The sequence below is a fragment of the Cupressus sempervirens genome, chromosome 1, assembly GCF_028749045.1.
Source record: "Cupressus sempervirens isolate cs-2001-9-10 chromosome 1, ASM2874904v1, whole genome shotgun sequence".
NCBI lineage: Eukaryota > Viridiplantae > Streptophyta > Pinopsida > Cupressales > Cupressaceae > Cupressus > Cupressus sempervirens.
The window spans coordinates 12252985-12267874 of record NC_143118.1 but is presented as its reverse complement, the minus strand read 5'-3'; the positions used below and the strand labels follow the sequence as shown (position 1 = coordinate 12267874).

General features: G+C 36.3%; 1 protein-coding gene across 1 annotated transcript in view; it reads left to right on the top strand.

Annotated features, from left to right (window-relative positions):
* Positions 1 to 1715: 1715 nt before the first annotated feature.
* The window catches only part of LOC149575913 (uncharacterized), a 60223-nt gene continuing 47048 nt past the window's right edge, over positions 1716 to 14890 (top strand). Inside the window, exon 1 of the mRNA XM_089815959.1 lies at positions 1716 to 1865. Coding sequence (XP_089672085.1) covers positions 1861 to 1865 — 5 coding nt within the window. The 5' untranslated portion in view covers positions 1716 to 1860. The remainder of the gene's footprint in view (positions 1866 to 14890) is intronic.

Below are 14890 nucleotides of genomic sequence, written 5' to 3'. Positions count from 1 at the left end.
AGAGAGAGAGAGAGAGAGAGAGAGAGAGAGAGAGAGAGAGAGAGAGAGAGAGAGAGAGAGATCCTTCTCAAGGGGCCAATTTTCATCAATCCTAATCGACAACAAAAAAACTTTAGGATTTGATGAAAATAGGCACCTCAAGAAGAACTACTCTCGATGTATTAAATATATAGGTATATACAAGCTTATTTGATTACACAAGGTATACATTAGACAAGTTAGATTAACTAAATTATTTAAATATTTAGTTAACTTCAAGCAAGGTTGTACGAGAATAGTTTTTTGTGTCTAAACCTAATATGTTGATTTAGTAAATGAAAACTCTACTAAAATATGTGGCCAGGGAGACAATTTTCAGCTATTCCCTCTTTTAGAAAAAAGTTAATCCACATCAACATACCAATATCAACAGGGCTAAATTGATATGTGTAATGACATTAACATTAATGAAATAAAATCATGTAAAATATATATGATGATGAAATTGAATGATGAGGATACAACAAATCAACTAGAGTGGGAGAAAGATTATAAAAGAAGGTAACACCACCATAAATTTATATTTTAGGTCTTTAAAGTGCACTAGTATGACACATACAATCACTAGTCTAAAACATTGTTGTAAGAGTTTTGATATGAAAATTCCTAACAACATTTGACTAGGTGGATACACAACAAAATTGTAAAAGAACATAATACATGCTTAATGGAAATGAGAGAGATGGAATTAGGTTTGGAAATTAGAAAAAATGAAGTAATTTGATGAAGTTATTAAGATAAATAAATAGGAAATGGAGACAAGAGGTGACAACTTCCAAAATAAGAGATGGAGAGGGTGGGTATAGAAAAATGATTTAATTGGTGAGGACATTAACTAAATAGATTAGATGAGTATAAGGGGAGAGGTATGAAGGCGATCCTACAAAAAATAAAATAAAAGAATAAATAAATTGTATAAAAAAATACAAATGAAGATAGCTTGGCCAATGAAACCCTTTTGAAATATATAATATGTTCTTAAAATTTTTGTTGAAAATTTGTTAAATGACCAATTCTAAATTATTTGAAAAATTTGAAATTTTTTTTTCTTCTTATTTTTAATTTTTTAAAAATTGATTATCTATAGATAAAAACAATCACATTTTTAAATTTTACCCTTAATCATGACTAACAAAATTACACCCCTCAAAATAAGAATTTTTGCACAATAACTTAAAAACAAGACCAAAAAAACATAAAAATTTAGAAAAAGGAACAATAGTCATAAAGATCTAATTGTTATGCTTCAACTTATACTTATAATATAGACTTACCACATATTAGAGGCGTCGGCTAACTCCAAACAAAATGCACCAAAGACAAAAAAAAGTCAAACATGATTCTTTTTCAGATTCACGAAAGTACAATGAAAGTTTCTCAAAATTTTTGGAGGCGTTGACTAATCTCCAAACAAAATGCACCAAAGACAAAAAAAAAAGTCAAACACGATTCTTTTTCAGATTCATGAAAACACAATGAAAGTTTCTCAAAATTTTTATTTTTTTGATTACAAAATATACAGATCGTAAAGATCAAATACTGAAAATTTCAAAAAAATGAAACTTCATTGTGTTTTCATTTTTTCGAAATTTAGTCAATCATGCAATTTGTAGGGAGGATAGCCAGGTCACGTTAGAAGCCATACAAAAATAAAATATATTAAAAAAAAAAAAAAGAAGGAAGAAGAAAAAAGGGAAAAAGAAAGGCCTCCTAGGGGTTATAAGCATTTAGTCTTTTTACTACAGTTGTTTTAGAGCAACTGGAGATCAAAGGACTGGAAAGAGCGTTCAATCGAAGACGCTTGTTCAGCCTCCGTTCAAAATGAGGTTAGTTTTTTTCAGTTTCTTCTCAATGCCATCTGTTCTGAAGCGTTTTGTCTGTTAAAATGTCGCTCTTAGCTTGAAATAGAGGAAGAAATCAGAGAATAAGCAAACATTGGCTTGCCATGAGAAAAACCCTAATAACATGTTTTCTATGTGCTTCTCTTCGTCCTTTCTGCATTTAAGTTTCGGTTCCTTTTGATATGCATTGAAAATCTTACTTTGAAGCGGGTTTTCTTCCCAACGCCTTTTTTGTGGAAAACAAGGTAGTTTAAAATCTTAGAGTTTGCTTCCACGGTCGATAATGTTAAAAACATCTGCGTACAAAAGAATTGTTTGGAGTCGCTTAAAGGGGTTGTCTGGAAGCTGTATTCTTAAGAGAACGTATTTTCAACTTCATCTGTTTAAACTCATTGTACTACAAAGATGACGGATATTCTAAGGACGTTCTCCCTGGTTTCTTACTTACCGAGTTAGCTCTTCTTGTCCCGCATACCATTTAGGCTTACGGGTCGAGTGTAGTAGACAAGTTTGGGGTTGGATTTCAGCTTAGCTCGTGTCTCAGTTGGATGCATGAAACAATCCAGTTTTTTTTTTAACTTGTTTTTTTAGTTGGTTGGGCAGGTGCTTCTTCCGGGCTTTTTACGCAGTGGTACAACAGTACAACTGATGTATAAAGGGTCAATTTAGTCAAGTGATTGCTCACATTCAGCTCATTTATTTATTGAGCCGTTATGTTATACCAAAGTTTCGCAGCATTTGGATGCATAGAAGATCCAGTTTCCAGATTTTTTGTTCTTGGGTTGGCTCAGCAGGCTCTTCCTCCTTTCACTTTACTCAGTGGTAGAGCCGACATTCAAAGGGCCAATTTAATTAAACGATGTCACATGCTAATTTCTTATAGAAGAAGAATAAGAAGAAACCATCGGCATTCTGGGTTAATTAATAACAAATATTAGTGAAAACAAAAAAATAATTGAAGCCAATTGGAAAAAGACTAATACAAATACAGATATACCTAGGGAACCCTAGTGTGGGGAAAAACTTGCAAATGTTGGATCTTCTATTTAGTCGAACAACAAGCTTTCTCTTCAAAAATACAAGTTTGTTACAATAATCTTACATATATAGAGCCTAACTGCTTTACTTACCTTGCAAAAAAAAGAACCTTTCCTTGCCTTCTTTGGTTTTAAATTATTTATAAAATTACTCTTGTTTATACTCAACCTCACAAACTTAGAAATATTTTTTTGAAGAAAAATATCCAACTCAAGTTGCTATAGAGCAACTCTACTCTGCCTTTTGAGATAAACAAAAATCAACATTTCCTCTTAGTGCGGAAGGAATTCTACACAATACCTAGCTTATCCCTAAAGAATATAAAGTTATTCTTCATCAAAGCCTTTGTCTGGATGTCCTTTATCTGTTTGTCTGTAGAAATGTGCCAGAGTTTCATTGCCCCCTTCTCTATGCAATCTCTGATGAAAGGGTTTGTGATCTCAATGTACTAACTTTTCACGAAACTCTAGATTCTTATAGAGTTTGATGCAATTCCTATTATCATGGTAAATGATTGTAGGATCTAACTTCTGATCAAAGAGTCCAACTAGAAGTTTTTGAAGCCAAATAGCCTCACACGTAGCCATATTGCTCCCATATACTTAGCCTCTGAGGAACACAGTGCAACTGACTTCTGTTTTGTACTATACCAAGAAACTACTTGTAATCCCAAATTGAAGTTGCACCGTGAAGTGCTCTTCCTAACAGTTGTATTGCCTGCTAAATCAGCATTTGTAATCTTGTTCTATCAGTTTTTTGGGAATGATTGTGTAAGTTTTTTGTCATCAACGTTTCAAATCACACTACATGATCCATCATCAGGATGCAAGAGAGTCATGATCCATTTTTCATTTTCTCCTTGACTCTCTTGCATCCTGATGATGGATCATGTAGTGTGATCCGAAACGTTGATGACCAAAAAACTTACACAATCATTCCCAAAAAATTGATAGAACATTTTACATGGATTGTGGAAATTTGATAGCTTTGATCTATAAACCTTTTAAGCTTCACTCCATCTCGTTGAACATACTTTAGCCCATTATCAATCGTGTCGCAGAGATTTCTGAAAACATGCTTTGCAATGATTTGTGCACATGTTTAGATCTCACAATAAACTGACAGAGAGAGTTTACTGCAAAACAAATGTTTGGCCTATTATTGACCAGATACATAAGAGAGCCTGTCAATTCTTTGTATAAAGTCGGGTTCAATGCTTTTGATTCAGAAGTGTCAATCTTCTTCTAATTGGTCACAAGCGGTGTGGACATTTATAGTTCTCTACCTTGAATTACTTCAAGATATCAATTAAGTATTTCCCTTGTCTAAGTAAATCACTCCCTCTCTCTACCACAACTCTATGTTAGCATGAATGCTGATGGAATTCCTTTGGGGGAGTATCCTAAGCATTGGAGAGATGGTTAACATGTTGCATTCGTGACTGTGTTTGTCATTGATGTCAACGTTTCTGTGAAGACTGACAAAGTAGTAGACAGAAAACAAGGTCGTATGGATTGTGTATTAATGATGAGGTTGAGCGCAATTGAGGATGTGTTCTACATTTGTCCTGATGAAGTGGACAAGTGCACGTACAGAGAGTCAAATACATGCAAGTTATTCAAGAATTATAGAGGACAGTGTGCATAGAGTACCTGATAAGTTGTTTCTAATGTTTGGATTGTATCTCTTAACAAGGATAGAAATGTGATGAGCGAAGTTAGATAGTGACAGTAGACAACTTGATGATGATGTCAGCGAGTGCGCATGGTTAGAGGTTGCATATATGAGAAGTTGTGAAGATTGTGAGCTGACAATGTTGTATAATTGTAAAGGAAAGCCTCAAGGCCAACTCAAGAAATTTTTGATGCTTATTTAAGTTCGAAAAATGGAGCAAGACTAAATAAGATATGGCCCTCGAGGTGCACAAACTCGTCTAATTTTGACTAGCTAAAAGTGCAACCAAACGATAAAATTTGTTAGAATAACTTGCACCATTGCAACAAGCTTGGAACTAGCTTTCTGATGATATCACGTTTTTAGATTTTTGGATTTGATTGTGTATAGTTTTTTTACATCAACGTTTTGGATCATACTACATGATCCATCATCAGGATGCTAGAGAGAACAAAACATAAGATATCATGTTTGCGAAAAACAAAGTCTATATGAGCAAGATATGGCCAAAAAATTGAGAGGTGCTCTAGAAGGGGCTTGAAGGTTGCTAATGTGGTGTACATGTCAGCAGACAACATGCTTGAAATTGACCACCATATGGCTCTCACGACCAATTAAAGGTCTGCCTGAAAATTCTTGTTAGAAAAATAATATGGCGTCCGAAATTTTTTTTGCCACCTGAAAGAGTGGCAACCCGGTGTTGGTTGGTGGGTGACATGGTAGTGCCAAAACACTTAATCATTTGGTTGGTTACATTCTCATCAATTGAGCATGAAGTGTTAACTGAGCAAGAGTAGAATATAGTGTCAACTGAGCATGAAGTGTTAACTGAGCAAGAGCATAAGACAATGTCAACCGAGCTAGCCGCGGTAACCGAGCAGAGGGAATAGTAGTGTTGACCGAGCTTGAATTCTAACCAAGTTGTTGCAGTGTCAATCAAGCTCTTTAATGTTTGGCGAGTCATCAGTGTTAACCGAGTTCACACCTACTCCTGAGTGATCAATGTGGACTGAGCACCAGTGTCAACCGAGTGCCAGAGTTTGCTGAGTTCATTGTGTTGCCGAGTATCAGAAGATCACCCGAGTGGACTTCTGAACCCGAGTGTTAACATTGAGCTGACTAGGTGAAGATTGTTTAATATGGTATTGTAGCCAACTTCAGAAGGTAATTATTTGGATTGGTATAAATAAGAGATATCTTGTCATATCCAAAATAAGTATGAAATATGAAGAATATGCGAGTTTAAAGGCTATAAGCAGTATAAGGAAAAATAGAGTCTCATCCATCACATTAAGGTGATCATTCTACATCAAAGGAATCTCATTCAGCAACCGAGTTGCAAGTAGAGATCAGCTATTGGTTCATCCTAATAGGTGCATCGGTTCCTCTAACAAGGTGGACTTAATAGTCTTATGCAAAATCTCCTAACCAAGTACATACTTTATTGTATTGTATAAATCTTTTGACAAGGTGGACCTAACAGTCCTTATTGCTCCTAACATGACAGATCATCAGAAGTGATCATTTGTAAGCCTTGACAAGCCAACTTTATACTGCAGTACTAAAGCTTGTGGGTATCATCCCCACTCCAGTTTTTCTTTCTATTTGGAAGGTTTCTAGGTTACAAAATATTGTGTCAATTGTTATGAATGTTTTATTACTTTCTGTCTTTCATGCATGCAATTAGATCAGATTAGTTTATGAAGGATTAATTGGTGAATTGAAGTTAAAGTTTTAGTGGTTCTTGATTCACCCCCCCTTTTAGTCACCTAGCCTTCTCTACATTTCCAACAATTGGTATTAGGGTAGTTGGTTCTCATATCAGAAGTTTAGCAACTTGAGAAAAGATTAGAGGCAATGGAAGTGTATATATTAGATAAAGCCATTGAAAATGAAAAGTTAGATCTGCAGATGGCCATGGATCAATTCAAGAAACTAAAGGAGCAATGCTCTAAATCCCTGCAAAGAAGGGACGAACTAGCAACATAGATGAATGACAATCTTTACATAGAAGAAAGAATTGAAGATATTTGTCAAGACAAATTAAGATGAAGCTGATGTAGCAATTAATGATCTACTTGGAAAGAATCTTACTCTACATGAAGAACTTAGAAAGTTGAAAAGAGAACAAGAAATTCAATCAGTTAGAGTGTGTGAAGATATGGAACAAACAGACATAGCAAAAGAAGAGAAAAGATTGCTAACTGAAAAGATAGAAGAAAATGATTATGAAATTCAACACCTATCTCTTCAGCTAGCAGATTTGATAAATCAACTCAATTGTACAAATCATGAGCTTATCAACTTGAGGACATATAATACAAGATTACAGAATGATCTCAACATAGAAAGGCAAACCAATGAAAGAATGATGAAATCTCAAGAAAGCATGAATCAATTGGACAAGCAAACTCAATTCAGACACAAAGGCAAAGCTGGATTAGGCTATATAGATGAAGGTGAATCATCACAACAAGGAGCTCAGAAGAACAAAAGGCCTACATGTAATCATCGTGGGAAGATAGGATACATCAAACAAGTGTTGGAGCAATGTTAAATCAAAATTCAGTGGAAAATGTTATAGTTGTAACAAACAAACAGAGCAAGTGAATGCACAAAGAAAACCAAGTTTGAAGGAAAATGTTTCAATTGCAACAAACAAGGGCACAAATCTTCAGAATGCAAAACCGAGAAATGGAACCCAACAGAACAAATTGTGAAAGCTATCTTTGGTTGGGATAATAACACATGTTGCAGCTGTTACTTATGTGGTGGGCATGGACACATTGGAGCAAATTGCATGAGAAGTCACATGAGGAAGAGAGACCCTGCAATGAGATGTTTTGTATGCAAAGAAACTGGTCATCTAGCCAAGAACTGTATGAACCGAGCTATAGCTGAAGATGAAAAGAAAGCAAAGACTGACAATATCAAAAGTCAAATGAGGCAACAATGGGTAAAGAAATCTTCAGAGAATGCAAGTCAAAGTCATGAGAGTGTTGACACCCAAGTCAATGAATTGGGTGATTCAACCATTTTAAACTAATTATCCATGGAGATCACTAGAACTATGATTTAAAGAAACATGTTATATTAGTTCCAGTCAGCAAGCAAGAAGATCCAAATCAACATTTCATATGCATTGGGGATCATCGAGTTGGTGTCAATATCTTAGACCTTACTGAGCGAAGTTAGTCCTAACCGAGCTTCACTGAGTTTGGAGACCTAATCGAGCACGGATGTAGTTGAAGATCTGAGTTGAAGACAAGGGTAATAGCCAAGCTTCTTACGCATGCCGAGTTAACAGGCTCTCATTGAGCTGTCTATAGTACGATGTATTTATGGCGACCTAAAGACAAATTTTGATAAAAAAGGAGGAATCAAAAGTTTTATTTTTCACTGTGATTTCCATAGCAAATAAAGCAGAGCGATCTTGAGCCACTGAGCGATTTAAAGCAATTCAGAGCGAATTTGTTGAAGATTATTCATTCGTCATCGAGCATAATGGCATCCTCATCGAGCAACAAAGTCAAGAAGATTCGAGATGTAAGGAATGTTGTGCCTGTAGGCTCGAAGTTCAAGCTCAGTCTTGCTAATCCAGAGGAATTGGACCCAGTCGGTGCACACTTGCAGATTCCACTGAAGGTACTGTTAATACATGATATTAGGTCCTTCTATCATTGTTCAATTCAAAAATTGGGAACTTTAGAGATGAATCAAGCATATAAAGCATTGTGTGTGGATGGAAACTTGAAACTCGAGCACAAACACTTGGAAGTGAAGGGTTTGACCCATGTATTGCACATGCCGAGGAATTTTCAAATTAAGTGGATTAGGTTTATCTTGAGTCGTGTTCACGATATGTAATTCCGACTCGATCAACCCATCAAGATCACGAAGAAAATGATTCATAGGGTTACCAAATTTCCCATGCTTGAAAAATCCAAGACAACCAAAACCCTAGGTCGGGTTGAGCTGGCAAAGAAGACTCTCTCCGAGTGGGATGGCAGAGGAATGAAGCTAAATGGAGTCACTGACATGGAAATTAAGTTTGGTATTCATGTGATTGTGCATAAGATATATAGTTCTAGCCGACCAAACAGTGTTGCATGTGAAGTTATGGACTTGGCCTTCATGGTAGTGAATAACAATCTTTGTTTTGATCTCACCGAGTTGTAGCTGAACTAGTTGAGCAAGAACATCGAAAGCATCCAGGCATCAAAGACCAATCCGTGTCAATTTGGTTCACTTTTAGTGTGCTTATTCTTTTATGTTTAGGTTTTTTTTCCTTCCAAGGGTAGTGTAGTATGGAAGAAGGATAGACCCATTGTATATCAGATAAATGAATTCATATCTGAAATGGAAGACAATTTTGAGGGCATCATTGATGCATATTTTGAAACCTTCAAAGAAAAAATGCAAAGTAGATTGAGAATTCCTAAGCAACTAGTGGATGACTATGAACAAGACATGTTTCCTTGTGGACTATGATAAGGTATATATTCAGGCAATCAGGCCTAGAGTTACATGGGTAAGACCTCTTGGATATGAGGTGAACATTTATGATACTAAGGACATCATAGAGGCTCTTGTTAATGAGCCCCTAGACCCCAAAGCACCTTATTTTGGAACCTTTGAAGAAGCAAAAACTAGGATCTCACTTGAGATCAAGATTCCTCAAATTATCAAGAGAGGAAGGAAGATGGTAGAAAAGATTAAGAAGGAGAATGTGAAATGTTGTTCCCCTTTTCTACTCACAAAAGGTAAGCGTGATGGCATTGCAGAGGAAGAAGACGAGGATTATGAGGAGGAAGAAGAAGAACCACCTAAGAAAAAGGGCAAACTTGCATCAAGGAGAGTTACAAGATCAATTCCCGCCTTTACCACCAACAAACACACTAGATCAAGGAAGAAGCTCAGACTTCAAGATGAAGATGAAGAAGAAGAGCAACAAATATCATTCAAAAGGTTTACTCTAACCTTTGAGGAAAGACCAAAGCGATTCAAAGGAGGTATGGCAGATTTTAAATTTCTTAAGTATGAAACTAGAATTAAAGAAGAACATAAGCAAATAGAAGAAGCCTTAGTGGCAAAGATGGCAAAGTGGAAATACTTTCCGAGTGAACTAAGCAGTCAAGTTCCTGATATTCTACTTAAGGCAGTATCACATTATTGGGATAACGCAGTAATGGTTGCCAAGGACATCCATGATCAAACCTTGAGAAAGGTAATGCTAGACCCATCAGACAGAAGTGATGGAGGCATTGAAAAAGCATGAACAAGCATTAACCCCTAAGTTCAATGCACTCCTAATTTTGTCAAATGATATTGAATCTGTTGTGCAATCGCATACAAATGCATGGAAGAACATTTATGGATTGAATGTTCCAAAGCCCATTGAAGAAGTTATTCAGATTGATGATGTGAATGATGATGAAGGGAATAGGGAAGATGAAATAATCAGTGAGGATCTACTTGAAATTCAGAATATTGAAGATTCAGATCCAATAAAGATTGTAGCAAAGGTTATGGCCTCCCTCCCTAACTCTTTGAGTAAAGCATTGGTAACATCAAGCTTAGAGGAGAGAACATCTGAGTCACAGGCTATTGGGTTAAACATTGTTCAACCAAGCACTCAATTGGTTGTTGGATCTGTCTTATTGAGTTCAGAGATGAGTACTGCTATCACTGTTTCATCTACTGAGCTACAAGCTCCACTCATCCTCGAACAAGTCAGACTGAGTTACAACAAGGCACTGTAAGTACTACTACAATTGTTGTTGTTTCTCCAGTCAGTCATAGTACTGCTATTGCAAATAATTCCATAGTAAGTGCAATGACAGTGGAAGTCAAGCCTCAACCGAGTACTAAAGATGTAAGTAAAGGTAAGGAAACCATTCCATTACCTATTCCAAAGGGAAAAGGAAAAGAGACAGAAGTTTCCATTGATGAAGTTGATCTAGAGGAAGACATAGTAATTCCATATTGGGATCTCTCCAATCTTACTCCTGATTAGATGGACACTCTTGGAGAACTTTGGAAGAAAAGGGCTAGATAGCAGAAGCTACGAGCAAAGAAGAAGAAAAGAAATCAAGTGCTTGAAGATATCAAAGGTATATTTATTGATACATTAAGTATTGAAGTTGATGAGAAGAAATCTATCTTGGACCAACTTGTTGACATAGTTCACAAGTTTAATGAAGATTTGAACGGTCAAGAGAAACTACTGTAGAGGGTAGAGAGAAAATTTGAGAATAAAGTTTTGGATAATGTGGCACAAAAGATTGCCATAGACCAAGTGGAACTGTCCACTATTCTTATTTCTTTTGGAAGCACTGTAAATAATGTTGTTTCCTTGTTTATAAAGTTAAGTGATACCACAAATTTTACCAAGGAAATCAGAGACAAGTTGTCAAAGATTGATACTAATCTGAAGGCAAGTGCAAACCAGTTGTCACTTGACCCGAGTACTAGCTCAACACATTTTGTCAAGATCAGGTATCTGGTCGACTTGCAGGCAGAGTTATTAAGAGAAGAAGCAAGAATTAGGGCTATGCTGTTAGAAATTCAGAGTCTGAAAATTCTAAACATGGATGTAATGCAGAAACACATTGTTCATGCAAAGACATTAATCCATGATAACAACTTTTCTATTGTTGATCATATGATGATATTATCAGCTGAAGTTCAGATAGCTTTGCATACTTCAAAAGTTTTACAAGAAATTTGGGACAAAACCATGTCTCTAATTTTGAAGGTACATAGTGATTTCCTCCTACATTTTGGTATTACCTTGTAGATATGGATTTTTTTGGCATTTGTGTCAAAAACAAAGGGGAAATATAGAATATAGCATATACATATGTATATAAGGGAGAATACAGCTTGTAAAGAATAAAAAGGGGGAAATTTAATTATTCAACAAGAATCTATGTATACAACAAAGCTACAAAAACAATTTTTGAAAAATAAAAAATAGAGTCAGTGTCAATTGAGTATCAACACAGTGGTCAAAACCGAGCTACAAACCCAAGTACACTGATAGGGGGAGTTTTGAGTCATCATTTTGAGTATTCAGATTTTTGGTATGATAAGTGTTTTTGTCACTAATGCCAAAGGGGGAGATTGTTGACCTTATGGTCAAGACTATTTTCTAATCAGTGCCAAAACACTTAATCATTTGGTTGGTTACATTGTCATTGAGCACCACTAAGTAAACTTTGCAGATAGTGTCAAGCGAGCATGAAGTGTTAACCGAGCAAGAGTAGAAGACAGTGTCAACCGAGCTAGCCGTGTTAACCAAGCAGAGGAAATAGTAGTGTTGATTGAGCTTTAGTTCCAACCAAGTTGTTGTAGTGTCAACCGAGCTCTTCAGTGTTTGCCGAGTCATCATTGTTAACCAAGTTCACACCTACTCCTGAGTGATCAATGTGGATTGAACACCAGTGTCAACCGAGTGCCAGAGTTTGCCGAGTTCACTGTGTTGCTTAGTATTAGAATATCACCTGAGTGTACTTTTGAACCCGAGTGTCAGCATTGAGCCAATTAGGTGAAGATTGTTTAATATGGTATTCTAGCCGACTTCAGAAGGTAATTATTTGGATTGGTATAAATAAGAGATATCTTGTCATATCGAAATAAGCATGAAATATGAAGAATATGTGAGTTTAAAGGCGACAAGCAATATAAGGAAAAATAGAGTCTCATCCATCATAGTAAGGTGATCATTGTATATCAAATGAATCTCATTCAACAAACTGAGTTGCAGAGTAGAGATCATCTACTGGTTCATCCTAATAGGTGCATTAGTCAAATCCTCTAACCAGGTGGACTTAACAGTCTTATGTAGAATCTCCTAATTGAGTGATCATTCTTCATCAAAGGAATCTCTTTCAACAAACCGAGTTGCAAAGCAAAGGTCAACTATTGGTTCATCCTAACAGGTGCATCAGTCAAATCCTCTAACAAGGTGGACTTAACAGTCTTATGTAGAATCTCCTAATCGAGTACATACTTCATTGTATTGTATAAGTCCTTTTAGAAGGTGGACCTAAAAGTCCTTATTGCTCCTAACAGGGTAGATCATCAAAAGTGATCATTTGTAAGCCTTAACAAGCCAACTTTATACTGCAGTACTAAAGCTTGTGGGTATCATCCCCACCTTGGTTTTACTTTCTATTTGGAAGGTTGCTGGGTTACCAAATATTGTGTCAACTATTATGAATGTTTTATTACTTTCAATCTTTCATGCATGCAATTAGATCAGATTAGTTTATGAAGGATTAATTGGTGAACTAAAGTTAAAGTTTTATTGGTTCCTGATCCCCCCCCCTCCCCCTCAGTCACCTAGCCTTCTCTACATTTCCAACAGGTGGGGCTCCGCACACTAGCAACAGTGGGATGTCCTGCAATTGGCACGCCTTTTATAACACTGATTGTGCTTTTTATTTTTTATTTTTTTGTGATTTTTTAAATTTTTGCCTTGAAAATCATGCCCAATGTTGTATGAGTCATGTTGAGGGGTCATGAGAACCTGCTAGCGACTACATGGCCTGCAACCAACTTAAACTCGGATGACTTAACGCGAGTTATGGAACATTGGTATTCTTTTCTGATCGGTAATCACTTTTGACTAGAGCTTTGAACGAGTGGGGACACATCTGGGGGTGCCCATCCCCTAGGCGAATCATACAATCATCCATTTATTTCAATAACTAGACATTAACACCTATTCATCTCCTAATTTTAGCACATTAATTTACATCCAGAACACACTGCTCTTAATTCACACCTTACCGAGAGACTTTTCCATATCAAGACAAAGACAACCTTTATCTCTCCAAGATCACGTCCTTATCTCTCCAATCCTTATCTCTTCATAACATCTCCTTATCCCTCCGAGGAAATTAATTGCCAACACCTTATATCTCCCAATCGCCAAAGACTATGTACTCTATACCTTGGCAAGGAGCATGTATGCATGTGTATTTGTGAGTTGAGGAGGTGCGAAACTCGGGCAGATGACAATTATGCTGATCATGCACTTGGGCGATCAAATCACAACAGGGTGTGGGGTAGGGTTGGCCGCGGGGGGAACGAACCATCAGTCACATGGGGGCATATTAACCAGCAACACCATTTATTGTGCACGCAGGGGCAGGTAATCAAACACACAGCTTGTATCAACATAGACTTGCAGCACTACCGTTGCACTATGAGGTCAGCCCCTATGGAACGCTAGTATTAACACATGAATAAAAAATGAAATATTAAATACATTATGAGTTCAATTTCCATCAACCATCTTGAGGAGACATTATTTTTTTAAAATTTTGGTAAATAAACTGTACTAAAATAAGAAAGTGGAACCCTAAGATCGAATTAGGGTTTGAGGTAAGAAAAGAGCATTGGAGGCAGCCATTTGAGATTTTAATCAATCATTTTTACAACAGGAAATTAGAGAGAGCTACAAGGAAGAGTTTTTACAGCAAATCAGAAGTTCTAGGAATGAAAACTCCCTAGAGATTGGAAGGTTGGACAAAATCCCAGCAATCTTGAGGGGTGAATTCATATAGGATTGATCATTGAGCAGATTGCTAAAGGAACTGGTGCTTCAAATTTATTGCAGATCAAATTCAAAGGAGTAAATTGTAGATCTGGGCTATTTTGGGCATCGTTTGACCACTTTGCAGGTAGATTTATAAAGGGCTTATGCTGGGATATGGCAGCAAGGGTTTATGTTGAAGAGCAGACCAGAATTTCAGTGTTGTAGGTCCAAATTGAGTAGTTTCTTACCATTGTTGGGAGTGATTGAGCATTCTTTACATTCAGGTCTGAATCAAGATTGTCATCACTTTCATCTGTATTTGCTTTTGAATTCATCAATCAAAACTCCTATAAGTTGACTGTTGGATTTCCGGGTATGCATTTGTCATTAAGTGGTGCTTCCAAGACTTTGATTGAATTTGTTGTTGCCTGCTCTAACTGAACCAGAACTCAGATTTTTATCAGTCCATATTCTTTTCATTTGGGTTCAAAGGTATTATTTCCTTGCATTTTCAGTTGTACTTTTGTCTGTATTTTATTTTATATTGCATATATCAGAAAAAAAGACAAAAAAAAGCCACAAAATACTAAAAAACCCAGAAAAATAAATAAAATCAGGAAAAAATAGATTAGATCACAGGAGCTCTTTCAATACTCTATCCCTTTATATTTTAGAGTAGTCGATTCTGAACCATTTTTTGTCAATTGCATCATTTTGGGGGTTTCCAATTTCTGTCTCCATTATATGTTAT